This window comes from Vipera ursinii (genome assembly GCF_947247035.1).
Source record: "Vipera ursinii genome assembly, chromosome: 8".
Taxonomy (NCBI): Eukaryota; Metazoa; Chordata; class Lepidosauria; order Squamata; family Viperidae; genus Vipera; species Vipera ursinii.
The window spans coordinates 9,927,065-9,953,813 of NC_139519.1; the positions used below are offsets into that span (position 1 = coordinate 9,927,065).

The 26,749-nt window shown below is 41.9% G+C and overlaps 1 protein-coding gene across 1 annotated transcript; it reads right to left on the reverse strand.

Moving 5' to 3' along the window:
• Positions 1-2,234: 2,234 nt before the first annotated feature.
• On the reverse strand, positions 2,235-22,721 carry STC1 (stanniocalcin 1; the record flags this gene model as incomplete). The annotated part of the gene is made up of 4 exons (XM_083368129.1): positions 22,458-22,721; positions 18,122-18,264; positions 9,170-9,381; positions 2,235-2,505 (listed from the first exon to the last, which is right to left on the reverse strand). Exons 1-4 carry the CDS (start codon positions 22,576-22,578, stop codon positions 2,235-2,237), a joined length of 747 nt encoding a protein of 248 aa, XP_083224255.1. The 5' UTR covers positions 22,579-22,721.
• Positions 22,722-26,749: the final 4,028 nt, after the last annotated feature.

Genomic DNA, 26,749 nt, shown 5'->3' on the forward strand with positions numbered 1-26,749 from the left:
ATAGCATCAGACAATGACCGAAGTAATTTTCTTGTCCAACCCTTTCTCTTGATTCAGGTGGCATTCCTAAACCAAATAATTTAACAGTATAGTGCCCTTAGAACTGAGTCACTTTTGTACTGATGCTTTTCAACAGAGGTGTTGTTCTCCTAAAAGTTAAGTTGTCTAGAAATCTGCAAAGTTATCAAATGGAACTATGAATTGCAAAGCTATTTGATACCATTTGAAAAAGAAGAAGTTCCCTGGAATTTTTGTCCAGTACACAATTTGTTCAGGTTCTATCACAGAGTAAGGCTCAAGGCTCTATTCTTAAGACAGTGGTCACCAGATTCTTTAAACTGACTCAGGAAAGTAATGGTATCTAAGATGGTTTCATCCGCTCTTTTAGAGACCATGCAAGAGGTATAAGCATCCCAAGAAAATACAGACACGTCTTAAGCCCTTCTGTCCACTACCATGCAAGGGTCCTCTAGTGAAGACCTTCCACTTCAAACTGTAAGAGGCTACTCTTAAAATAAAACAACTGCCCTTCTGTCCAAACAACACAAGACTTTCTTCTAGCAAAATAGTATGTCCACTGAGATATAACCAAACCTATCCCTACACATACCAATTTCTCATGCAAACACTTTGTTTTGGGCATGCCACATTCCATCATAAAGTTCTCTACCTACAGCCTCAAGAGGGGCAGTGCAAGACAATTTCACCACCCTCAGTTAGGACTAGGACTGGACAGTCGTCTCCCACCCAGTGTACTTATGATGTGTTGGATTATGTCTACAATCACTCTATAACAAGCATGCTGCTGGAAAGTGATGAGAGCCATAGCTCAACACATCAGGGGACAGCAGGATGCGGACGATAAATCTTGAACATAATTTTTAATGCCACCCATGACAATTCTATGGCTAAGGTCTTGCCATATGTTGAAATGGAAAGTGGGGAGGAACTGTCCACAGGAAGTGAAACTCTCGCAATGCAAAGGCAGCAGCACATTTCATACAAGTTGTTGGTGTTTCAAAGTCCCAGAAGAACAACTTGGACATCACTTCATCTTACCCCACCTGCTTACAACCTCTGGATTTTGCAGAGTAGTGTAAGGAAAAAAAAAGATAAATATCTAATCTTTGGCAAAATGCCTTTTTTTTTGAGGAAGACCTGAAGGGGCAGCAAATCTAGTTGTTAGAAAAGTTCAAGACTTAGCTCTTCATTGGCTCAGTCCTCAGGCCAGCGAAAATATTGTTTCTTCACTTAATCAGAAAGGCTGGGACAACATTCCAAGCAATCCAAGATGAACTGCTCATTTGTTATAGGACCCTCTTTTACTGTCAGAATTCAAAGTGGTCAACGTTGATTAAAAATAGTCATCTCAGGAACTCTCAGAAGTGAGAAAATTAAACCTTGGAGCATTGAGATTCAGAGTCTAGATAGGACCATGATATTTGCCTATGAACCAGTACCATTCATATCAACGAGGCCTACAGAATACACATTTTTCTTTCTTCTCGCTTTGTTTTAGACTCCCCATTCTTGTCTTCCACTTAGGATAAGCAGAACTATATCTACACTGACTGACTGTCAAGTCACTTGAGCTACAGTACAAGAAAAGTTTGGTGTCTGCTGAAGTGCTCTTATGATCACTTTCAAAAAGCTTATATTCGTTTGATCTGTTGGGGGCAGATCAATGGATCCACCATTCCATGATGAAATGGAGCTTTTATACAGTCCTAAACCAGAATTCTATTTTCATACAGTTTGTCTGAAAGGTGGGGTGGGACCGGGGGATGAGAAGTAAAAATTCTATAGCAGATGACCAGGGACCAATCTATACTTCCACAGAAAACATGGAGAACCAATTATTTCTGACTGTACCACTTCAGAATATGCTATGATTAATGGCAGAGGAAAAGAAGTAGACTGTCAACTATTCTTTCCCAATTAAAGGAGGTCCTCATGAAATATTTTAGACTGTTGAAAGAACTATTTAAGCGTGAGTACATTTGCAGTATTAGGCTTTAAATAGGCAGTTTTCCCCACCTCAATCTTTAAGTGGTACAGTCCCAGGAACACTATGCCTTGTCCCTTTTGTTTGTTTGTTTGAATGTATAGATTGGCTCAATGTCCTTAGAAGTCAGTTACAGTACATTTCTGGTGTATTGTGAATGCAAAAGGAAAAAAAGAGCAATTTCTTAGTTTGGTACAACTGGGATTCTCTACTCATTCAGTGGCACACATTACACACTTTCTGAAGAATCACTCTTCACGTGGGCTGGTGAAGGTCCCTCCCCCCGGAGATTCCTCAAATAGATTTTTAACTTTTGAGGCTCGGCGATGCGTCTCCGATTGAAGTCTGCTCTCGGATGAATTTGGGCGCAACGATCTGTCTGCAGGAGATGGAACAGGCTGGCCATGTTTGGTCCAATTTTGGCCATCAAACTGTCTTTAATGGTCCCGACTGTTTCTTCTCCACACTCCAGCAAACTTCTCACAAGTTTGCTGTAATACCTGCATAAAGACAACATTAGTTAGTACTCCATAAGATTGACCCAGGCTCAACAGAGTTCATACAATTCAGGACCATTCAGAAGCCAGTATGCAGAAAATCTATGGAGATTCTCAATCATCCAGGTCATGGTTGTCCCAGAGGTGCTTTTTCAAAAAGGCAACTGGACTTTTTTTTCTTTCTTTGAAGAAAAAGAACTGGAGAAGCTTCTTGCCTGAGAAGCGAAACATTTCAAAGGAAAAAAAACCAAGAAAGTCCAATATTGGGGCAATATTCAGGACCAGCACTCGTTATAACAGGTCAGTAGCTTAATATTTAGAGATGGAGATGAAGGTGGTTTTGTGGCTTAAGAACACTCAACCTATTTTTGCACAGCCCAAATCTTTGGCGACAATCAGGGCTTTTTTTGTCATAGAACCCTCAGAACGGAGTTCCGGCACCTTTTTTGGATGAAACCTTGTACAGTAGGCAAGGCGGGTTGTATGACATGTGTGAGTTCCGGCACCTTTTTCTTTGACAAAAAAAGCACTGGTGACAATATACCTTAACCATGGCCCATGATAGGGTCAACTCTGTCAATAGGTAGCAGAAGAAAACAGAGGAGGCTTCTAGCAGCCTCTTCAAAAATGATCAGTTTGGTAGCACCTTTTATTAAATGACAAAAGGTTTCCTTAAAAACTTTAAATTTTTGATTACCATAGGGTTACACAGCTCTCCTGAACCCCATGGGCTGCTGTTCATGAGCACCTGCCATTAAAAGCTGTTGCCACATTACACTATGGTAAGGCTGACTCCTTCAAGGAGTAGATGATGGAGAGAAGGTAGTAGATGGAAGAATGGTGAGGACAGAGCAATGTTTCCCAGCCAGGCTACCCTGTATTGTTCATGCTAGTTTACTGGTGGTAGGTCTGGTGGAGACAACCTATCTGAAAATAAAATCCATCTGTCAGCCAAGCCAGCTTCTGAACATCACTGTATCTTTTTTCTTTGGTAGTTCAACATCCTGGTGCTATGCTGTGCTTACTTCTCAATCATGCTAAGATGTTTCTGCTCACTCAAGAGTATTTTCCTCCACCTATCCATCTGCCCATAAAAGTGCAACACAAAATTCTTCTCTCATTTCAATCTTTATACAAAGCTTGTGTTTTCTGCATGGCTTTTAAAAATAACTCTTAGTCTCCAACTCTTGCGTCAGAAGCCTAAGTGAATGCTAGGGTCTAAAATAATTCCATATTCTGCTTTCCTGGGATGAACACTGCTGCTACTTCTCTTCCATTTTTTTCTTCTGTCCTTTGTCAGCTTATGAAGGTGTAAACTTTTGGAGCTGAATCTCTACTGCTATCCTGGTGGTGCTTTGTGATGAATGTTCTCCAACCATCAGCCATCATCAGTCCTATGAGAGCAGAGTACCAGCCAAAGCCAAAGCTTTGTTTATTCTAGTTTATTCTAGAAATGTGTACAGATAGACCTCGACGTACGGCCACAATTGATCCCAAAATGTATGTTCATAAGGGAGAAATTTGTTAAGTGAGTTTTGCCCCATTTTAGGACTTTTCGTGCTACATTTTTTAAAGCGAATCACTGCAGTTGTTAGTAACACCGTTGTTAAGTGAATCTGCCTTCCCCATTGACTTTGCTTGTCAGAAGGTCGCAAAAGGGACCCCATGACCCCGGAGACACTGCAACCGTCATAAATATGAGTCAGTTGCCAAGTGACTGAATTTTGATTCTGTAATCACGGGGATGCTGCGATGGTCACAAATGTGAAAAATGATCATAAGTCACTTGTCAGTGCCCTTGTAACTTCAAACGGTCAATAAATGAACTGTTGTAAGTCAAGGACTCTACCTGTACACTGCACTTCAAATCGGCGTTTGCAAATCAAATCCATATTTGGATACTGCAGTGAAGCAGTATTACCATTTCAATCAATTCAATTAAATTCAATTCCCTTTTGGGGAGGTCAAATTACAAGGAAATGATTTGAGGTCAGGAAAGATTTTCTAATGATAACAACTGTTTTTGGAGGTATTTCAACAGGGACTGCATAGCCAACTTTGGAAATGCCATTGTAATGTATATGTGCCTTGGCAGAAGGTTGGACTAGATCAGACATGTCAAACTGACGATGTCAGGTGACATTGCGCGACATATCGGGACTGTTTTGCCATTGCCGGCAATGGGGTGGGCGCGGCTTCTGCGTGACGCATCTGGCCCTTTGGGCCAGCAGTTTGATACCCCTGGACTAAATAGTCTTCTAACCTTTCTATTCTATGACCCTAAAACCACAACTGAAATACACTAAAAGCGTAGATAAACATCGGAGAACAATGTGAAAATGTCTGAAGTGAAAATGCATTGTAATATGTAATTGTAATATGAGACCTCTGGATTTGTGCAGTCCTTGGTGCTCTCTGAGCTTGGTTGTTGCACTGATGATGTATCAAGTTGGGTAATGAACCAACTGCAAGCAAACAGCCAATCTCGGAGAACACTAAGGACTCTGCACTTCAATCCTGAGCTACAGATATTCTTTTCTGTTGGGAAATGTCTGTGGCGATTCTCAGCCATTCAGGTGATGGTTGTCCCAAAGGTGACGTCTTTCAAAAGGCAACTGGACTTTTCACTTCCAATCCAAGAAGCTTTTTAAGTTCTGACTTGAATGGTGGAGAACGGAAGGATTTCTGCAGGATGATTGCAAGGAACATAAATCCTGCCATTCGCCACCATTCAATCAGAACTTCAGAAGCTCCTTGATTGAGAAGCAAAATATCTTCAAGCAAAGCAAGAAAGACCAGTTGCCTTTGGAAAGAAAGCTCCTCTGGGTCTTCTCTTGGGTACCTCCACATTTGTCCATTAAAAAGCACAAATAAATCACATCAAACTGCACTCCTCGCTGGCAACGTATTAGTCAGTTCCATCAGCCAGGTCTCGGCGCCTCCTAAGCTAAACAGTACCATCAGTCTTTCAGCCATCTCGCCCTGAAAGCAACTGGGCTGCCCCTTCTCTGACAAAGAGCTTTAATCAAGCTGAGACCCTTTTCCAGGGGTCTTCAAACTTGGCCCTTTTATGACTTGCGGACTCCAACTCCCAGAATTCCTCAGCCAGGCACGCGTGGGGGTTGAATTCTGGGGGTTGAAGTCCGCAAGTCATAAAAGGGCCAAGTTTGAAGACCCCTGCCCTTTTCCCACCCAGCAACTGCCCGCAGTCACATCAGAATGGCAGAGCAACACAAGGAAGGCTAATCTCATGAATTGTTCCCATAGGTTTGCCTCAGAGGGTTTGGGAAGTCAGCTCCTCCGATGATCCAGACGCTGGTGTCTTAAAAATCTGAAATATTTTTTTTCCAGCCCCATAATAACCGCTCCAGACATGCAAGTCATATTTTCATTTACAGAGAGGAAATTTGCGCAAGAATGGGCCGAGAACCTGTTTTAGTGCCGCACATGTCAATTTTGAAAGGCGGATGAGAAACGGGAAGGGGGGCAGGTTTAAATCCCGTTAGATGCTCATCCACTTGGCTGTTTCACTTAGGGACTAGCAAAAGACGCACCAGAGGCCTTTATATTAAATTGGTCAAGTCAAGAATGCTCCCTCTGTCATTTTCACCTAAGGGCTGGCTGCTGGAGGTGAAAGCAACAAAAGACTTCCCAATTTTACTCATCTGGAGTCAATTAACTTGAAATGGCATAGTGTTTAAGAGACGGAGCTAAAGCTTAGGAAATTGCTTGGCCTCAGCCACAAAATCTTCCTCTTTCAATTCCTCTGAAGTATAGAGGAAATGCAGGAGACCCAGTGTGTTGTAATCGTTACGGTGGACCTACACTTCAAATCCATTCTTGGCCCAGAAAGCACACTGAGTGCCATGGGGATAAAATGGAATTGAAATCTCGGAGAAAAGGAGATCTAAATTTAGATCACAACCGTAGGCAAATTCTCTGAGCTCTCAAGAGGGCTAAACAAATATAAAAGTTATAAAACACTGGTCATAATTTATATCATTTTCTTCTTCTCTCTCATCCTGGGAAATGTGGAAGAAAAGAGAAGAGGAGGGCAACATGGGAAGTGGGACTCCATTACAGGGGCTATGGGGGCACTGCTGAAAGACCAAGTCTGGACAGATCTTCACAGATAGTCCTTGACTTAAGTCCACAATTGAGCCCAACCTTTCTGCTGATGAGACATTTGTTAAGTGAGTTTTTCCTCAGTTTACGACCTTTCTTGCCACAGTCATTAAGTGAGTCATTGCAGTTGTTAAGTTAGTAACATGGTTGTTAAGGGAATCTGGTTTCCCCATTGACTTTGCTTGTCAGAAGGTCGCAAAAGGGGATCACATGACCCCCCCCCCCGGACATTGCAACTGTCATAAATATGAAACAATTGCCAAACATCCTAATTTTGATGTGTCCGTGGAGATGCTGCAACAGTTTGTAAGTGTGAAAACTGCTCACTTTTGCAGTGCTGTTGTAACTTTGAATGGTGGCTAAATGAATGGTTGTAATTCGAGGACTGGATCTGCAAAGAGTCAAGTCTGACATAACAGCAGATAATCAGTATGTGTCTATGGCAGGGGTCTTCAAATTTGGCCCTTTTATGACTTTTGGACTTCAGCTCCCAGAATTCCTCAGCCAGGAACATTCTTCTTCTTACTTCTTGGTTGGCTCTCTCTTTAATAAGCTTCCACCCATTACTTCTTGTCTGGTCCACTGGTGTTTTGGAGAATAAGTCAATTCTCTCTGCTCTTTGACAGCCCCTCAAGTAATGGAAAAGGGACACAGTGGCTCAGTGGGTTAGGACGCTGAGCTTGTCGATCAGAAGGTCGGCAGTTTGGCGGGTCGAATCCCGAGTGCCGCGTAACAGAGTGAGCGCCTGTTACTCGTCCCAGCTTCTGCCAACCTAGCAGTTTGAAAGCACGTAAAAATGCAAGTAGAAAAATAAGGACCACTACGGTGGGAAGGTAACAGCATTCCGTGCGCCTTTGGCATCTAGTCATGCCGGCCACATGACCACGGAGATGTCCTCGGACAAGCGCTGGCTCTTCGGCTTTGAAACGGAGATGAGCACCAGCCCCTAGAATTGGAAACGACTAGCACGCATGTGCGGGGGAAACTTTACCTTTACCAGTACTGGAAGACAGTTATCATGCCCCTCCCCCTCATCCTCCTCTATGATAGGTTAAACATACCTAGCTCCCTCAACCATTCATCATACAATAAATGGCAATAAAGCTAAATATCCTTGTCCATAAGCAGGATTCAGTTCTACTCCATCAATAGTTCTGAAACATTCACTCTTAGTTTCACCCTCTCTAAATGCTGTCAGCTCCAATAATTTTCCCAGCGGAGACATGGAAGGACGTGGAGAATCCAGAATCTGATTTTTTCCTTCCCTCAGGGATGAATGGAAAATCCTTTTGCTTCGCTGCAGATTTACCCAATTCAAATTTCCTGAATAGTCTGACCTCATACAGAAGACCATTTCCTATATTTTCTAGTGTACACTTCTTTATGGGAACCTCATCCTGGCTGTAGGATTTAAATTCAGAAAAAGTTACCATCCGGACCAAGTGTGAAGATTATCTTTTAGGTTGTTGTTGTTGTTGTTGTTGTTTTTTAAAAAAAATCTGTCTTGAGAATGGCAGTATTTTAGAATAAATGTCAATATACGAAGCTTAAACCTTGCTTCCTGTATCACAAATGTTTCTTCGGGCTAAACCACAGGAAGATGTGCTGACTTTTTAATGACTTCCTGTTCGAGTCTATCACCAACTTAGCCATTCTTAGTACCTTTGGAAGGGGTGTGGGAAGTGTCAACTTACTTACTAGGAAATCCTGTTGGGTTTATTTCTAGCTGCAGTAGTAGCCTTTTATTTCAGTCACTCAAAAAAACCAAACCAAAACAAAACCCCACCACGTTTTAAGAACATGCTGTGACTGTTTGGCCCATTCTTTCAATAATGTTTTCGGGAAAACTAGAATACGTCTAATGCTCGTGTTCTGTTTTGTGGTTCACAGCAGTCCCAATATTTTAATAGGCCACTCATGCGGGGTCATAAAAGTCACGTCTGCAAACGTGTAACTGAGGTCTTGCTTCTTTTTTTTTGTATGCTGTACACATAAAAAAGGGCAACGTTTTGATGGCACAACTCCTGCCACCCTGTTAACCTTCCCTTCCCTACTACTCAGCCAGCCCAAAGCTGTCTTAGTCTCCTACCCCTTTAGTAAGTCAGGACTGACAAACCAAGATTTCCCAGCCAATGGAGCTGCTACACATTGCCTGGAGGTGTTTTCTCTGGGGTTCACACTGCAGCCTTTTTCAATTTGGCTGAGATTAAACCCAGGCCTAAATTTCACCTCCTCCTCCTGGGAGGAGGGGGCTCCGTAGTATCTGAAGCAGAACATCCAGATTCAGTCACAGCTTTGTCCCATACAGTATTAACCTTGGGATCTCTAAAGCTTCTTCCTTCTGTTATGTATTCAAGATGGACAGTGAATAGTATTTATACGTTACTTTCTGTAGGGGGTAGGTCTATACATGTGTCATATATAGTATTTTTTAAATGTGTTAGGATACAAACAAGCCAAAAATAGAATCTTGTTGGCCAAGGACTTGAACCTCCCTCGGTCAAAGCCCAACCTGGGTCATTTAAAGGAATATCAGACCTACCTGTTTGAGAATTGGTTTGGGAGTTGGACCACTTCTGTGATGGCTTCTGGGTTCATTTTTGCAATGCCACAGATGTCCAGCTTGCTATAACATTCTTCCTGCACTTCTGAAATCATACGCTGGAATGTGGAACACCGGCGAATGGCTAGGAACACCTTGGATGTGATGCCGTTGGCAATGCATTTCAGACTTTCCTTTACAAAGGCCTTCCCCTGCCACAAGGAGGACAGAAACATGTAAGGAACTAAGTTAAAACCCATGGGACAGCAACTGAGCACTGGTGATGTCACCTAGTTTGGGTAATGAAACATCTGCAGGAAAACAATCAAGTTCAGAGAACATCAAAGATCCCTCGCATCAATTTTTGACCTGAGTTTCAAACTCCCACTATTATTCCTCAGAGTTGTCCCTGAATTCTTCCTAAGGACAGCTGGAAAAATAGTTGGACCTTAGGAAAATTTACTGCCTCTAAGAGTTGTTCAACAATGGAGAAGACAGAATCAGGAGCTTCCCCTTTGGCTGAAAAGTGATGATCAGTTGGGAATGCCAGCAGGCAGGAATCCTAATCACGATTCCCAAAGTCTCTTTCAAGGCTTATATTCTACGTACTTTATTTAGAGTAACAGTGCATAAAACTGATTAAATTATAAAAGCACACAAGGCTTACAACAATATGAGGCCTATACACACACACACACATCATATACATACACATACATACATATACATATACATACATATATATACATATACATATACACATATATATATATACATACACATACACATACACACACACACACATACATACATACATGTGTATATGTGTGTATGTATGTGTATCTATGTGTATGTATGTGTATGTATATATATGTATATGTATATGTATACATTATATATGTATATGTATATGTATACATTATCCTGGGACATGTATATTTGCCTTCATTCATCTGGGAAGAATATATATATATATATATACATTCTTCCCAGATGAATGAAGGAAGATGAATACACGTCCCAGGATAATGTTGCAGGATCCAATCTGAGTTGGTCACCAGGAGAACAAATTTAGTCTTTCAAGCTTTGGGATTCATGCTGGAGCCCATCTTCTGGAACTTGTGCGTACACACACCCACACACACAAGTTGCCTGAAGATGGGCTCCAGTATGAGTCTGAAAGCTCGGAATATTAAGTCTTCCCAGATGATTTGGACTTGCAGCAATCACACTTCCAAGCTGGCAGGACACTGAAGTATGAGAATTCAGTGGATCTGGAAGACACCAGGTTTGGGGAAGCTAGTTTAGGAGCTGTCAAATGCAAGGGACCAACTTTGCATTTCCCAGTAGCTTCACTTGCAAACTTCATTTGCAAGTCTAGTCCTCTATCTCAGAGGTAGGCAGACAAGGAGACTTCATCCAACAAAGAAGCTCTAGATAGTTTGCTGAAGTTCAGCAAGATTTGATAATGGGAACACAACTGAAACTTTGAGCTCCCTTTAAATGATTTAGGAAAGACCAACCAGTATTTAATTTTCTACCTTCATTGTTCCTCATTTCCAAAATAGGCATATTTGGAGAGGCTGGATTCACTTCAGCTAGAAGCCAGAGTTTATTAATCATGATGGTTAACCAAAATCAGATAAGCTCTGCTTAACAAAATACATGAAAGTAACAGTAGCAAATACGTTTGCTACAGCTATTACTCAAACAGGGAATGAAGAAACAGTGGTTTCAACTCAAGTTGTACCAAATATCTCATGTCTATTTTAGTATCAGAAAGTCCTATGCTGAGGAATGACAATTAGTCTGAAGGCTGGTGTGTTAATGTAATATTTTCCCATTAACATCAATTGTTTGCAGCCTCCCACACCACAAGTCACAAGGGAAGGAACCTCAGATCAGTTCCAAAATCAGGACTAGTCAAGGACCCTGCAGAGAGAGGGAGAAGAGGGATGTGCACCACAAACACCCCTCCTTTTGCCAACTCACAACCCTAAAACAAGCTGAACCCCCCCCCCCACACACAAAAATTCTGAAGACTCTGAGAATGAAGTAGAAAAATGAAAGCCCCTTTTGAGATGTTTCAGCAGAATGGAATGGACATTGCTGAAATTCTCCATGCTTCCTAATGGCATTCAAGAGCTTCTTCCAAACTTGAGCTGCAGGAAGAATCTAAGGAGTGTCTAGATTAGTCAAAAGGAATGCAATAAAGAGTGATAGTTTGGAAGTCTTTCTTCATTGCAATGTCGAGCCTGCTTCTCCACAAAAGGCTGTTAATCCCACAGCCAACGATCAGTGGCCCAGATTTCCAATAGCAGAGCAAACATGTACATGTGGCAATAAGGAAGTTGAAAACATCTCCCAGGTCTTTTATAGTCCTGCAAGTTCTACAAGGGACATCAGATCAATGTACATTCTCTTTCTATTAGGTTAATAGGGAGTATATGTGAACTATCTTCTCCAGGATTCAGATCAATAGGAACATTTTGTACTGCTGCAACAGTTTAGAGAACTAGAGTTCTTTATCTCTAGTCAACATTTTCCTTAGTTATTTTCCAATAACTTTTACAGGCCATATGTTTTAATATATAGTTTTATTATATTTGGTTAATTAGTATAAGATAAATATAGTATTATTGTAATAGGAGTGTTTAGATCTTTGATTTATTTTACAGTTGGAAATATATAATTGCACCCACTTCTCCCTGTTGATCCTGATTGTAATTGCTATCTGTTACTCTCTTTTTATTACTTTATATTGCTGGTCATTGACTGAATAAATCAATAAATTTCAATTTCAGTGGCCCAGGTTATCTCCTGGAGAAGGGAAGGTCCAGGTTGTTCTAACTCCTAGTCACCTGCATGAAGGGGACCCACATCAGGCACAGCTAGAACGTATATAGCTTTCCAACTAGGGACAAATTCAGTCTCCTTGCCAACTCCAAAAATGGGAAAAGCACATTTGTTTCCTCTTGAAAAAGAACACTCCCTTTTCCACCCCACGAGGCACCTTCTTCCGAGGCTCTACACCAGTGGCCCCAACCTTTTGGGCACCAGGGACCAGTTCTATGGAGAGAGGTTTTTCCATCGACTGGGGAGGGCATGGTTTTGCATGCTGCCTGCATCCCACAGATGTGGCTTCGCTTGTTTGTGCGGCTTGGTTTCTGGCATGCCACGTAATGATGCCAGTCCATGGACTGGGGGTCGGGGACCCCTGCTCTACACAGCTTGTGGGAAAATAATGCATTGACAGAAAAGAGATCCCTTGTCCCAACCTGCTCTTTGTAGAGCATCATGCTTTGAACTGAAGGCCATTGTGGGCTTTCCCAGATGATAGTCGTACAAACGTTTAGCTAGGCTATTTGCATCTGCTTAAAGCTGTATACAGAACTCTTTAACAGCATGGAACTGTGGAACTAGAACAAACCGGAAAGATAATGTGCAGTTGTCTAACCCTCTGCAATAGTTAGGGGAAACCACTTAAAGCATTTATGGGAGGTTAAGCATCTTTAAAACTTCTAGGAGAATGGAATGGAATGGAATAGAATAGAATAGAATAGAATAGAATAGAATAGAATAGAATAGAATAGAATAGAATAGAATAGAATAGAATAGAATAGAATAGAATAGAATAGAATAGAATAGCATAACTATTGTCACTTTAAATGTACACTAATCGGCACACATTAAAATGAAATTTCATGCATACAGCTCTCAAAGGGTCACCACCTCCAATACACGCTACACAAATAGGACAAAACGAAAGAATTTCCCCCCCCCATATACCCACCTATATTCTATGACACAGAAAAACAACACAGTTGAGTTTGGATGTATACATGATGTATACATGATGAGAAAAACGAATCTTGCGAGTTTATCAGACGGATGGCATAAGGAACAAAATTGTTACAGAATCTGGTAGTCCTGCTGGAAATACTTTGAAACCCCCTCCCAGAGGGGAGCAACAGAAACAGATGAGCCCACAACCTCCATAGGTAGACTACTCTATCATTGTATAGTTCTGATCAGAAATGGTTTATGACCATGTTCTCTGTAACTTCCTTCCACGGATAAGGAATGATTCAGAGTCATTCTGAATACCACTAACCCATGGGTCTTCAAACCTGGCCCTTTCCTGGGAGTTGAAGTCCACAAGTCATAAAAGGGCCAAGTTTGAAGACCCCTGCACTAACCTAACAATCTTGCTTGGAGACCTGGGGTTGCCTGACCTATAACCAAAGAGATTTTCACATCTGACCAAGCCATAAGGAGATAGGATCTGTTTCACCCCACATCACCATTATTTGCATTCCTGAACCCTTCCATCAGCCCCATTTGCTGCAGCTATCAAAACGAACTAAAAGGGAAAGGCAGCTAAAAAGCGAATTATTCTTGGGTGTGAAAATGGTCCCACATTAATAACTCTGCTTCATTTCCCCTCCCCAAGGACTTATTATGGAAAGAGAAATATTGTTAGACAACTTAATATAGCCCTTAAAACAACATCTTCTGCTCTGAATTTTGATCACACAGCCCTCAGATATATTAACTAGAGGTCTGCAAAACATCCCGGGCTGCTTTAACACCAGAAGGAGCTGTTCTAACCATGCACTTTTTCAAAAGGCAACTGGACTTTCTTGTTTTGTTTGAAGACCTTTCGCTTCTCAGCCAAGAAGTTTCTTCAGTTCAGAACTGAAGAAGCTTCTTGTACGAGAAGCAAAAGGTCTTCAAGGAAAACAAGAAAATCCAGTTGCCTTTTGAAAAAGCGCCTATGGGACAACCATGACCTGGGTGACTGTGAATCTCTGTAGATATGGAAGTGTCTGTTTTGAATGGCTCAGACATGGTTTAGCAAAGTTCTTGTGATTGCTTTATCATTTTCACGAGTTTAAACCAAGTAAAAAAAAACATATTTTGTTCCTCTATTATTTGACCCTTTTTCTTAGGTCAAAATTTCCATTAAAGCAAACCTCTAGAAGAGGGGTGTCAAACTGCCGGCCCGCGGGCCGATTCCATCATGCGGAGGCCGTGCTCCGGCAATGCAAAAAAAAAAAAAAAGTCGTGATATGTCGCAACACATCACATGACAGGGTGAGTTGGACACCTGCGCTCTAGAATATCTAGGATCATGTGGAAATAGTAATATTCGTTTCCTTTCCTGTTTTTCAAGATTTTGATACTACTGGATGTCAGTGACGAATAATAAGGTATCAAGTTTTAATGTTTCAACAGTTTGTTTAGATTATCAACAAAACAAAATAAAGCCAACATGGGATGCAATAACGTCATATAAAACCCGTTTTAACTTTTAAAAGAAACAGCCCAAAGAAAACCTGGACAAGTATGGATAAAATAACACCCTATAGATAATATGCACCTAATTCTTTACTTTTTCTCCAAAGCTTAGGGTGTACATTAGGGTCCTAAGCTTCACTGGTGTTGAATACCCTCTACAAAATACTTTTGAGTTTTCCCTGATTTGGGGGAAAATTGATTTCAATGGTTTTCTATATCGTTTGAGTAAGCATCAAGTGAAAACGAAAGGGATTTTTAGGACAGCGACTTTGCTGTAGTGTGTAAAGACACTGGGCTAGAAATGGGAAGGCAGAGTTTTCATCCTGCTTTGGGCCTGAAGCCAACCGGGTGACTTCTGGTCAGTCATTCTATCTCAACCCTGGGGGGCTTTTATATTTGATTTTATACATTCTTTTCAACTTATTCCTTTTATGTTCTCTGATAAGAGTGTTGCACATTTCTGAAATTACCCACTTATCCCTGTTAGAGAATGAATTTCGCCCCATTTCCAATTTAGTCCTGGCTCCAAATGCTTTTATTCTAATGGCTAGAACTGCAGTAAAAAGGAGAAAGGGATGTATTTGAAACCATGAATGAGCCACATCTCAAACTTATTTTTTGAGTTGGTTTCCCATTTTTGGAGTCTTGTGAACATATAGGTCTGGTAAATATGAAAGCCCTTTCATTTCCCACCCCCGCTGCAAGTTAATCTGTGCTTGCTAATGATATTTCGAACACTTTTCTTATTTCAGTGGCAAGACTATGATATGGAATGAAAATAGTTGTAACTATTAGATCTTGGTGATTCTGGACAAATTCATTTAGCTCTTAGACATTTTAGACTTGTTTTTTTTTTAAAAAAAGTTGTTTGTAGGTAAAAAAGTTAAGTGGTAAGATCGGGAAGCACATAGATCTTGGAAGATCATGCATGCTTCTGCAATTTAACATTACTTCTAGCAGGTAAAAATGAAGTGGTGCAAAGCTATTTCATAAATAGCAAAAAAAAAGTGGGGGGGGGAGTAATGCAGGATCCAAACTGGGTTGGTCATTGGGACCAAAGGTTTAGTCTCTTTTGAGCTTTTGGACTTGTGCTGGAGCCCATCTTCAAGGACCTTCTCTCTAGCAGTGTGTGTTCTGTTCTCTGTGTGATATTAATGTGGTGCCTGTTGTATGTGGCTTTTTAGATGCTGATTGGGGTGTGTTGATAGCTGGATTTTTAGTTGTTGGCTGTTGGGTTTGCTTATGCTGCCCAGCTCTTGCCTTCTAAGTACTTGATAAGGTGGGGTAAAATAGTTAATGGAGTAGACCAGGGGTGTCAAACTCGCCATGTCATGTGATGTGTCACAACGTATTGCGACTTCCCCCCCCCTTGCCAGAGCTTGAGTGGGCGCGGCTTCTGTGTGATGCATCTGGCTCATGGGCCGGCAGTTTGACACCCCTGGAGTAGACGTTCTCACTCATGATCTTTATTGCTCACATGTCTTTTACCTAATAAGAGCCTTGGTGGAGCAGTGGGCTAATGCCTCCTTAAGTAACACCAGCTGCCTGCAATTAGTGCAGGTTCGCATCCCACCAGGCTCAAGGTTGACTCAGCCTTCCATCCTTCCCAGGTAGGTAAAATGAGGACCCAGATTGTTGGGGGCAATTAAGCTGACTTTGTAATAATGCCGCTTGGGGTGTATGTGAAAGCCCTAATAGGCAGGCATATACATAGAATGAAGGCTACTGCTAAGTTTGTAAAGCCGCCCTGAGTCTTCAGAGAAGGGTGGAATATACCGGTAAATGGAATTAAAATAAATAAAAAATAAATAATGAAGTTTGCATTGGAAGAAAAAAGTACTGCTGGAAATGACAGACTGCAAATTCAACGTGCTGTGGGTTTCAGCAGGTGTTGTATAATTTTATTACAACCATTTCTACTTTTGACCGCATGATACCAGCCTTTGAAAGCATTGAGTTGGCTAGGTGTGACACCCAACTTAAAGAATGAATGCTCATCTGGAAAAAAAAGTCCAAATTGCACTGGTGATTTTAGTAGCGCACCTAGGTTGTTTTCTTGGCAGCCATATGAAAATGGCATCGTCTTCTATTAAGGTGGTTTTTGTTTTTTTAAAAAAATACCTTCATTTGAATCTATAGTTTTTGTAGTGTTGCATGTAAGTACCAACTGGGTCTGACCCTCTTCAGCTTCACAGACTCCGCCCACCCCATGGTTGCCCAGAGGTTGCCACCTACTGATAATAATACCTATAAAGCCTTACATGTTTTATGATTCAGGCCCATTAAATGAACCATTGCAACATCAATCAACTGATGCAGTAAGATCCATGGGAGAAGGTTCCTTCTCCCAACCAACTGATGGGTTCACAACTCACACCAAAGGACCTGGCTCATGATGAGATGATCTGAAATAGGGCCTTCAAAAAAAACAATAATGCTTTGGTGCAGCTGGTTTCAATAACTGAAGGGATGCTGGTTCATACAAAAATCTGTAGATAGGACTAGACTTTCCTATGGGTTATTGCTTTAAAATGAATGTTGCAGGATTGTTTCATCACATTTGTTTTAATATGTATTGCCCTGTTCACCGCCCTGAGTCCTTCGGGAGATGGACGGTATACAAATTAAATTAATAATAATAATAATAATAATAATAATAATAATAATAATAATAATAATAATAATAATAATAATAATAATATAATGACTCAAGAATTTCATTGGCTATGCCATTGATTCTTTCTGACCTCCCTTCCTTCAAGCAGGAAAAAAAAAGATAAGGTTATTAATGCTTATTACTATTACTAAGTTATTGCTCGATCAAGTAGGGCTCCTAATTCTTTTTCTTTAAAAAAAAATATAAAATGCAATCAATGAAAGACTTTAGTCTTAAATGTAAGAAAGGGTCACTAAAATCTAGTTACCTCTATGTCAACCATATCACACGGGTTCCCAACATTTGAATTCTAGATATAGCAATGGCCCTAGCAACTTCTCAGTCACAGATGTGTCGACCGGCAGCCAAACTCAAAAATCTTTTACAGGTAGTCCTCAACATACCCATTCCTTTGTTTAATGACCAAAGTTATGAAAAAAGCGACTTTTAAACAGTTCTTGCACTTATGACCATCACATGATCAAAATTCATGGATTTACAATGATTGGAAGGTCCCAGGGTCATGTGATCACCCTCTGTGACCTTCCTAGATAGCTTCCGAGAAGCAAAATCAATGAGGAAAGATGGTTTCACTTAACAACCGAATGTTTCACTTAACCACAGTGATTTTCTTAACAATCACACGGCTGAAAAGATGGTAAAATTGGCTGGGACTGACTGGGCAGCTGTTTCACTTAGCAGTGGACATTTTGGCTTGGTCCCAATGCTGGTTGTAAGTTGAAGACCACATACACATTATGTAGGATTTTACTCATTTGCTGCTGCTCCTCAGATTTCCCCCCACACACACACATCTAAATCTTTCTCGGTCCCGAGAGGAGATGCTAGGGATGAGGCTTAAGGTCTTTTGTGTACAAAAGAGCTGTCCTATTTTATATGCAACTGAATTTCATACATTCACAAGCGAAAGCTCTTTCCTGACCCATCAGAAAGCCTTGCTGCACATAAAAAGGATATTCAAATCTGCACCGTACCTGAGTGTCAAATTTAGCAGCGCTGTAGAGGAAAGATTTGCAGATGTCATACATGCCACCTGTGTCGCACGTAGAGTTTTCCAGACAGGCAAAAGCCCCACATCCCACCTGGAGGGCACTATTCAGGCATCGAACCACATCCGCTGCAAAGACAAGGGTGGGCAAGAAACAGAAAACAACTTAGCCCGAGCTTCTATCACACTTGGTTCAACCACAGCAGCTTTGAGCTCAGATGGGGGCTGGTTATCTGCCACATTTGCTGAGTCATGTTTTCCTTCCAGGTAGCTCTCCTTGACACATCACCCTTAGTAAGGGATTCATTGCATTTTTGGGTCACAGTATTCAACTTTCAGGGTCTCAGTGAGTCCAGTTGCTACCCTGGAAGATTTTCTTTCAAGAAAAAAATTGTCTCCTTTCTACCACCGTAGAAATTGGGAGCAGTTTTGACAATCAACCATGCTCTAAGACAGGGGTGTCAAACTCAATTTCATTGAGGGCCGCATCAGCATTGCGGTTGCCCTCAGGGGGCTGGGTGGGTATGGCCTGGGTGGGTGTGGCCTACTGGGTGGGCGTGGCTAAAGTGCATATGGCCTACTGGGTGGGCATGGCCAGCTCTACATCGTTTGCATCAAGGGTGCCTATGGGGGCCTGGGCAGGAATGGGACAGATCTGGGGGTCTCTGGCAGGAGGAGGGTCTCTGGGCCAGGGCCAAGGCAGCAGGGGCCGGTCCCTCACTGTTTCCAGGATGGCTTCGCAGGCCACATGAAACCCCTTCGCGGGCCGGATCCGGCCCCCGGGCCTTGTGTTTGACATGTCTGCTCTAAGACTACAAACGACAGGCAATTTCTGACACCACTGCTGCATGGCCATCCCTGAACAATATTCCTCTCTTCCTATTACAATACTAGTTTCTCATATATCTGCAGCCTGTGGGGGTGGGTCAAATTCATTTCCAAAGGTTTGATGAAGGAAATGCCTTCCTTCTCCACCCATCAGGACCCAACTCTGAGGCATCAGAAGATAGAAATTCTGGGCTGAAACCATGCCCAGGTGAGCATCAGAACTGCATGTTATTCTCCAAATCAAACAGCTATTTTGGAGTCTACCAAACTGATGCAATTCTATCATTACCAACCTGCTGTACAGCATCTTAATACACCTACCCACTTTAGAGAGTTGATATTTAGTTGAGATATTTTTATATTACTTCTCCGAAGGAAATATTTCTCTCAAGGCTCTTTATAAATTCAGTACAATTTGATTCAGGGCAATTTGACCATAACACAAGTAATTTCCAATTCTAATTCAGAATCCCAGCAGCTACAAAAGCAGCATCAGATATATGAATCATTGAAATTATCTGCTTAACGCGATTACTCCAAAGGAAGAAACGGGCCAAGATGGATGAGAAAATATGGGAATTCTCATCCAATAAATCCGAAGTCCCCAAGCTACAGTTGACTGAGGCAAGCTGGAAAGATATTTCCTTATGGGGTTCCATAGTCACCAACCAAAATGGCCTTATTGTCTATGTTGGCTAACCATAAGATAATAAACATACCACCTCTTTAATAAGGTTGACCAATTTTATAAAGGGGCACTTTTGAAAATGCCCACACTGGATTGTGAACATGGAATGGGAACATAGCAGAGGCAAAGTAAGTTTACTTTTGTTGTTTGATTGATAACAATCCAACATAAGACCTCGGGTCTCTCCTCCCTCCCCCCCCCGCCCCCGGTATGCAAAGATTCTTATGAATTGAAGCTACTATCTTGTATGGACTGTGGAATCAACATTTTTATAGTTCTGCTCCACTATTCCAAAAGACATTCTATGAAGGCCATCTATGAGCATGTGCGTCTTTATCTTTTGGACTCAAATAGAAGAAATACATTAGAAAACCATCACCAAAGATGACCTTAGGAAGTCCATAAAAGTGAAGTACAGATGGAAGATTTTGTATAAAGACAATGAATGCAATGTTGCACTAGGCCAGGGGTCTTCAAACTTGGCCCTTTTATGACTTGTGGATTTCAACTCCCAGAATTCCTCAGCCAGGCTTGCTGGTTGAGGAATTCTGGGAGTTGCAGTCCACAAGTCATAAAAGGGCCAAGTTTGAAGAGCCCTGCACCAGGCCCATGGAGACCCTGATTTAAGCTTTTTCTTGGCCATGAAGCTCAGTGAATGGACTTCAGGCAACCAAGATCTTTCAGTACAAGTTGAAGGGATGTTGTAAAATTGAGGAAGGGGAAAAGATCAGGAACATCAGACCTTGAGCCACAGCTAGGATATACAGTATTTTGTAAGATATTTCATAAAAAAATCCACATTATGGCAAATGAACATTAAGTAAACTTACAATCTGAAGTTAAAATGGCATTGAACAAATGACTTATGACCATTGCAGCATCCCCAAGGTCACATGATCAAAATTCAAATTCAAAATTCAAACCAATATGTATTTATGATGGTTGCAGCATCCTGGAGTCATGTGATCACCATTTGTGACCTTCCTAGCCAGCTTCTGATAAGCGGAGTCAAAGAGGGAAACTAGACTCTCTTAAGGGCTTTGTGATACCCGTAACTGCAGTGATTTGCTTAACAACCTTGGCAAAAAAAAGGTCAAAAAAATCAGGCGTGACTCACTTAAGCACCTTGCTTTGCAGTGGAAATTCTGGTCCCAATCGTCATAAGCTGAGGACTATCTGTGTGTAAAAAAATATTTTCTTCCAGCAGATTGGCTAAATCGATGCCAATATCTCCTTTTATCCCCCCCCTCCAAGCTGAATTTGTACTTAGCTACATGCCACTTTTAAACCATATGCCTTATATTCTACCCAATCATGTTGTAGGCATCAGGAACATATTGAAGTGTATTATTATTTTTTAAAGAAATGCTTTACTAAGGCAGGAGACCAAGGAATTTTGGGGGACAATAGCAGTATTTTTTTTAAAAAAAATTAACCTTTGTTTGCATTTTAGTACCTTGCAAGTGGAGTCTTTAAAACTGAGGCATTCTCTTCCAATGCTATTAGATGTGCCAAGTGGGTAAAAAAAAATCAAATCAGTAGGTACCCTGTGAATCTGCTTTCTCTTATGTTTCCATGGATTCAACTTAGAACTTTGCAATCTGCAGGTTTAATAAGCATTAGTGCTCCCATTGTTTTTAGACACCCTGGAAGAACTGAGACCCTTAGGTTTCTATAGTAACCAAGTACAAAAGGAAATTGAGCAAATACTCCAGCATCAATGCTGCAGAGCCCTGCAGATCTGAAATAAAAACCATCCCCCTGGCAAGTGTCAGATTAGGGGAGTGTAGGTGCCTTGATTGAAAATTAAGATGGAAGTGATACCTTGCCATACTGGAAGCCGGAGAACCTCCCAGTATGTCTTTTATTATTATTATTATTATTATTATTATTATTATTATTATTATTATTATTATTATTATTATTATTATTATTATTATTTAAAAAAAAGCTCTTTGAAGGCAGTAAGATATATGCTCATATGGAAAACTCAAGCTATGCGTGTCGGGCTGTGCAATGCAAAATAAATAAATAAATAATAATAAATAAATAAATTGCTGAAATGGCTCCAAAAAAGAAAAGTGAAAAGTTAAAGACACCTCCTGGGACCGGCATCCATGCTCCTACTTAAGCATGGATGCTGGTTCCTTCCTTCCTTTTTTTTTTTTTTTAAAAAAAAAGGGCACGTTTTGCCAACCTGGTATTTTCTGTCTTTGGAGAAGCCAACTAATAGAATATTGGGTTTTTTTTTTTTTAAATTAATTTGCAAATAAGGAGGGGTGGTAACCTGCTTCGCTTAACTTCTGCAAAGGGCAGGGCTTAAGAGGGAATAAGGTGCGGCGAAATCTTACTCCAAACGACCCGGGATTTCGAGTCAGGCTGTCAACTCGCGGAAGGATGGCATTCTCAGTAGGATGGCGCGATAAGGCTCGGTTTTGCTGCCCCCCCCCTCATCCCGCGCGCCCCTCCCCCGACCCCCCCCCAGAGAACCCCAGACCACAAGGGATCGCTTGCCTGCACCCTTCTCGTGACCCGAGCAGCCAAGCCAAGCCAAGTCAAGCGAGCGAGCGAGCCAGAGAGACCCAGTTGATCCCCTGGAAAGTTTTCCTTTGCGCAAGCTCCTTCTTGCGCCCGGCTTCTTGGATTTCAGAGAGGGCACTTGCGTAGGTGAACTTCCCCCCCAGCGCTTCAGCGTGGCCACAGCCGCTTGCCCACTCGGGGGTGGGTGGTGGTGGTGGTGGTGGTGGTTTCCCCCTTTACTTCTCCCCTTCCCCGCTCAAGGCCAAGGAGGATCTGGAGAAGTTACCTGAGTTTTGGGCTGCGAGCCTGATCTTCCTGGGGCTGACCGAGGAGTCATTCTGCTCGAGTTCATAGGATGCAGAAGCAGCAACCGCCAGCAGCAGGAGAAGCGTGGGCTTTTGGCGCATTCTCTTAAGTTTCCGCCAAGTTCGTGCGGCGTGCTCGCTCGGCTCTCTCTCTCTCTCTCTCTCTCTCTCTCTCTTTCTCTCCCTCTTTCTCTCTCTGCCCACTTCTTCGGCTTGAGCAAAGAGACGGATTTGGCTGCTGGAGAAAAAGAGAGAGAGAGAGAGACCTCGCCGAATCGGCTCCACGGAAAAGAGAGCCCGTCCTTTTCTTCTTCGATTCTGCCTCCTACTCGCTGCAGGTGATCAACCTGGAGCTTTTATAGCTTCTCTTATCTCCCCCCCCCACCCCCACCCCCACTCCTAAAAGCCCTTCCCTGACCAGGAACCAATCGGGGGACGCGGTGGGCGGCCAATGAGAAGCGATGCTCATTCAAGCGCAAGGACGCCTTGGAAAGTTCATAGGAAGAAGATTTTCCAACCTATGAAGAGGATCTCCAAAGGGAATCTAAAACCGCACAGCCACACGAGCACAGAGACACACGCGTGTTCATTTTCCTTTCATGGTAAAGAGAAGGTGAGAGCTTAGGGGGAATTGGGTTCACGCGACAATCTATGCCAAGGGAGACTTTGTGCCCCAGTGTCTGAATAAATGTGGATTTGCTCCGACGCGTCAAGAGCATTTGTGTTCCCAATACATGAAAAAGGGTAGAGGTTTAATAGGTACTCGCTCCATACTGCAACGAAATTGGGCAATAAAAGCAGTCGCATTAACAGGCAGAGATGAAGGCAGCACGTTATAAATCTTTAGGATCAGTGTTACTATGCAATTCCTTACATTCCCCACAAGTTATGTCTATACGTAGGCACATGTACATATATATGTGTGCTTGTGTGTGTGTATCTGTATATATGTGTGTGTTAAATATCACTCCTGCCTTGTTTCTAAGACCTAGAAGATATAGATAGATTTATAGATATTGAAGTTGAGTAACAAGATTCTTAACATCAATAGTTGCCTTTGAGATGGGGCAGGTACCCCTCAAAGTATTTTGGGGGGTCTTTGGTGCTCCCGGATTTTGATTGTTTTCGTGAAGACGGTTTATTACCCAAACTCGGTAACATCATCGGTGTTAGAGCAAATCCCATTCCTTACTATTTTTTTTTATTATTTTAATTCCATTTATATCCCGCCCTTCAAAAGGGCGGCTTTTGATTATCTAATTTGGGTAAGGAAATGTCTGCAAGAAAAAAAACCAAAACCAAGCTCGGAGAACACTAAGGACCCCTCGTTTCAACCCTGAGCTACAAATACTCCTTTCACTTAGGAGACTGTAGCCTGGTAGATAGATGTCCAATATCTGATGGCTACTAAGTGATAGAATGGTTTACACAGACATGCCTTTTTAATGTTAGTATTACAAGTCCTTGAATCACTTGCCATTGTCCGTGCTGGCTGGGGTTGATGGGACTTGAGGTCCAAACCATCAGGAAGTCATTGTGTTGATTTTCTCCATTGTGGACAGTTCCCCATTGATATTCAACCCAAGATGGCCATTTATTTTCGTTAAATTATTTTTTTCCATATTGCAGTGATCTTCCAATGAACCTATGTATGTAAGTCTACAGCACTTGGAACCTAACAATGGAATGTGAGAACAGAATCCATTAAGATGCATTTTTTTTCTAGAAGATATAGTAGGATCATTCTTCTTTTGATCACACTTCTCTAGTGGCCTATGAACTGTGACTTGATTTTGCAGACATCAAGTGGAGGCAGGTACATATGAGGTGGTTTTTGCACTTCTTCCTACCAAAGGCTGATCTACATGTTGCAGCTCCTCTAGTTAGACTGCCCTAAATATTTGTGTGCAGATGCGTCTCAGTTCCACAGAGAAACCTCCCATCCACAGTACGTACTGCTGGAATCTAAACCAGAAAATCAAGGAAAGGATTTTTGTTCAGGAGTGCAATACATGTAATGGATGCAAAAGGTTCTGGACTCATTCTTTGATTAGGGCGATTGTAAAGAATCACTAGGGACATGGTGGCTCAGTGGGTTAGGATGCCGAGCTTGTCGATCAGAAGGTCGGCAGTTTGGTGGGTCGAATCCCGAGTGCCGTGTAACAGAGTGAGCACCTGTTACTCATCCCAGCTTCTGCCAACCTAGCAGTTCGAAAGCACGTAAAAAGGCAAGTAGAAACATAGGGACCACTACAGTGGGAAGGTAACAGCGTTCCGTGCACCTTTGGCGTCTAGTCATCCCAGCCACATGACCACGGAGATGTCCTCAGACAAGCACTGGCTCTTCGGCTTGGAAACGGAGATGAGCACCGGCCCCTAGAGTTGGAAACGACTAGTACGCATGTGCGGGGGAACCTTTACCTTTACCTTTAAAGAATCACTGTATGAAACCCTTAAAAGCTGCTCCAGGCAAATTAAGAAGAGAAGACATCAAAAGAATCTTCCTAGCTCAAGCTAAGAACTCACTTAGTCCATGGTAGGCAATTTAGTAATAGACAATTAATCCAGAGTAGACATAGTAGACAATCATTGGACATTCAAGAAGCCCACAACGGTCAGCAAGATAAACAAGATTGTCTTTTTTTATATATAAAGTAACTTTTCATATTCTCATTATTGATGATAACCTTTCCCTGCCCATTATCCTCCATATGTTTAGGACACAAAGGCTCATCATTCCTAGCCATTTCCTGAAGATGTTTGGTAAGCGGGGTAACTAAGGAGGAATAGGCAGGTTGGGGATGCTACATTAAACAAAGTTTATGTTCAGGTGGAAAGAAACATAATGCTTATCATTGCCCTTGTTCCTCTTTCACTCTTTAGCTCTAAAAATTTGTAGCAAATTTCATTTGTAGCAGCAGGCTTTCCTAAATCAAAAATATGGATGTGCTATATCCAATATATGACTTGTATTCTTTATAATTGCAACATTCATATGATTGTTCCAAACCAAGAGTGGAAAAGAAAGTCATAAATGGCTTGACAATACCTATATAATATGCTTTACAGTTCCCCTAAGAGACAAATTATGTAAAGCAACGATCTCCTTTTATTGCCTGGGTAGAATACAGCATTTAGGGGCACTGAACCAACTGTAGGGACAATGCAAGGCCAGTTGCTGATGGCTTCTTTCATTGGGGTTAGAAAGGATGATCTCAGGAGACCTTGAGGTAGACAAAGCTCTGCAAAGCAACATGGAAAGATTACTGCATTGGGCATGAAGAAGTCTGTCTAAATCATCTGACAGATTAAGAGCTGGTAAATTACAAACAAATAGACAATCAACCTCAATTAAGAGATAGGACCGGCATCTCCACCCCAGCTTTATAGAAATTCCAGGGTGGTGTCATGCAGTTAAGTGTTGCTTGTTTTCCTTCTCATGACAATTTCATAAATTATCTGGTTCAATTTAGGAAAGGAAAAGGGAAACCAATGAGGAGCCTCTCCTCCCACCACAGCAGATGACAGTGATGAATACTATCTTCCAAGATTGAACAGTAGCTTTTCTATTTTGTGGCCAACACCATATTCTGCTTTTACCCTCAATTATCCTATAGATAAAAAGGTAAAGGTTCCCCTGCACATGCGTGCTAGTCATTTCCAACTCTAGGGGCTGGTGCTCATCTCTGTTTCAAAGCCGAAGAGCCAGCGCTTGTCCGAGGACGTCTCCGTGGTCATGTTGCCGGCATGACTAGACGCCAAAGGCGCACGGAACGCTGTTACCTTCCCACCGTAGTGGTCCCTATTTTTCTACTTGCATTTTTACGTGCTTTCGAACTGCTAGGTTGGCAGAAGCTGAAACCAGTAACAGGTGCTCACTCTGTTACGCGGCACTCGGGATTCGACCCGCCAAACTGCCGACCTTCTGATCGACAAGCTCAGCATCCTAGAGATAAAACTTCCATAATCAACACTCAGCATAATGCAATAGGATACTCTGCTGGAGAAATGATGAAAAAAGGACATTCTCATGAGCAGACTGGTCCTCTCATTCCCTACATAAATTCAGGAATCCTCTACTTTGTTTATCTGAAGTTTAATGGAAGATTTAATAATCTAGCTTGCTTCTTAGGGCCATGGAAAAAGGGTACAACGGTCTATGGAGATTCTGAGTCATCCAGGTCATGGCTGTCCCAAAGGTGCTTTTTCAAAAGGCAACTAGACTTTGTTTTTCCTTAAAGATGTTTTGCTTCTCACCCAAGAAGCTTCTTCA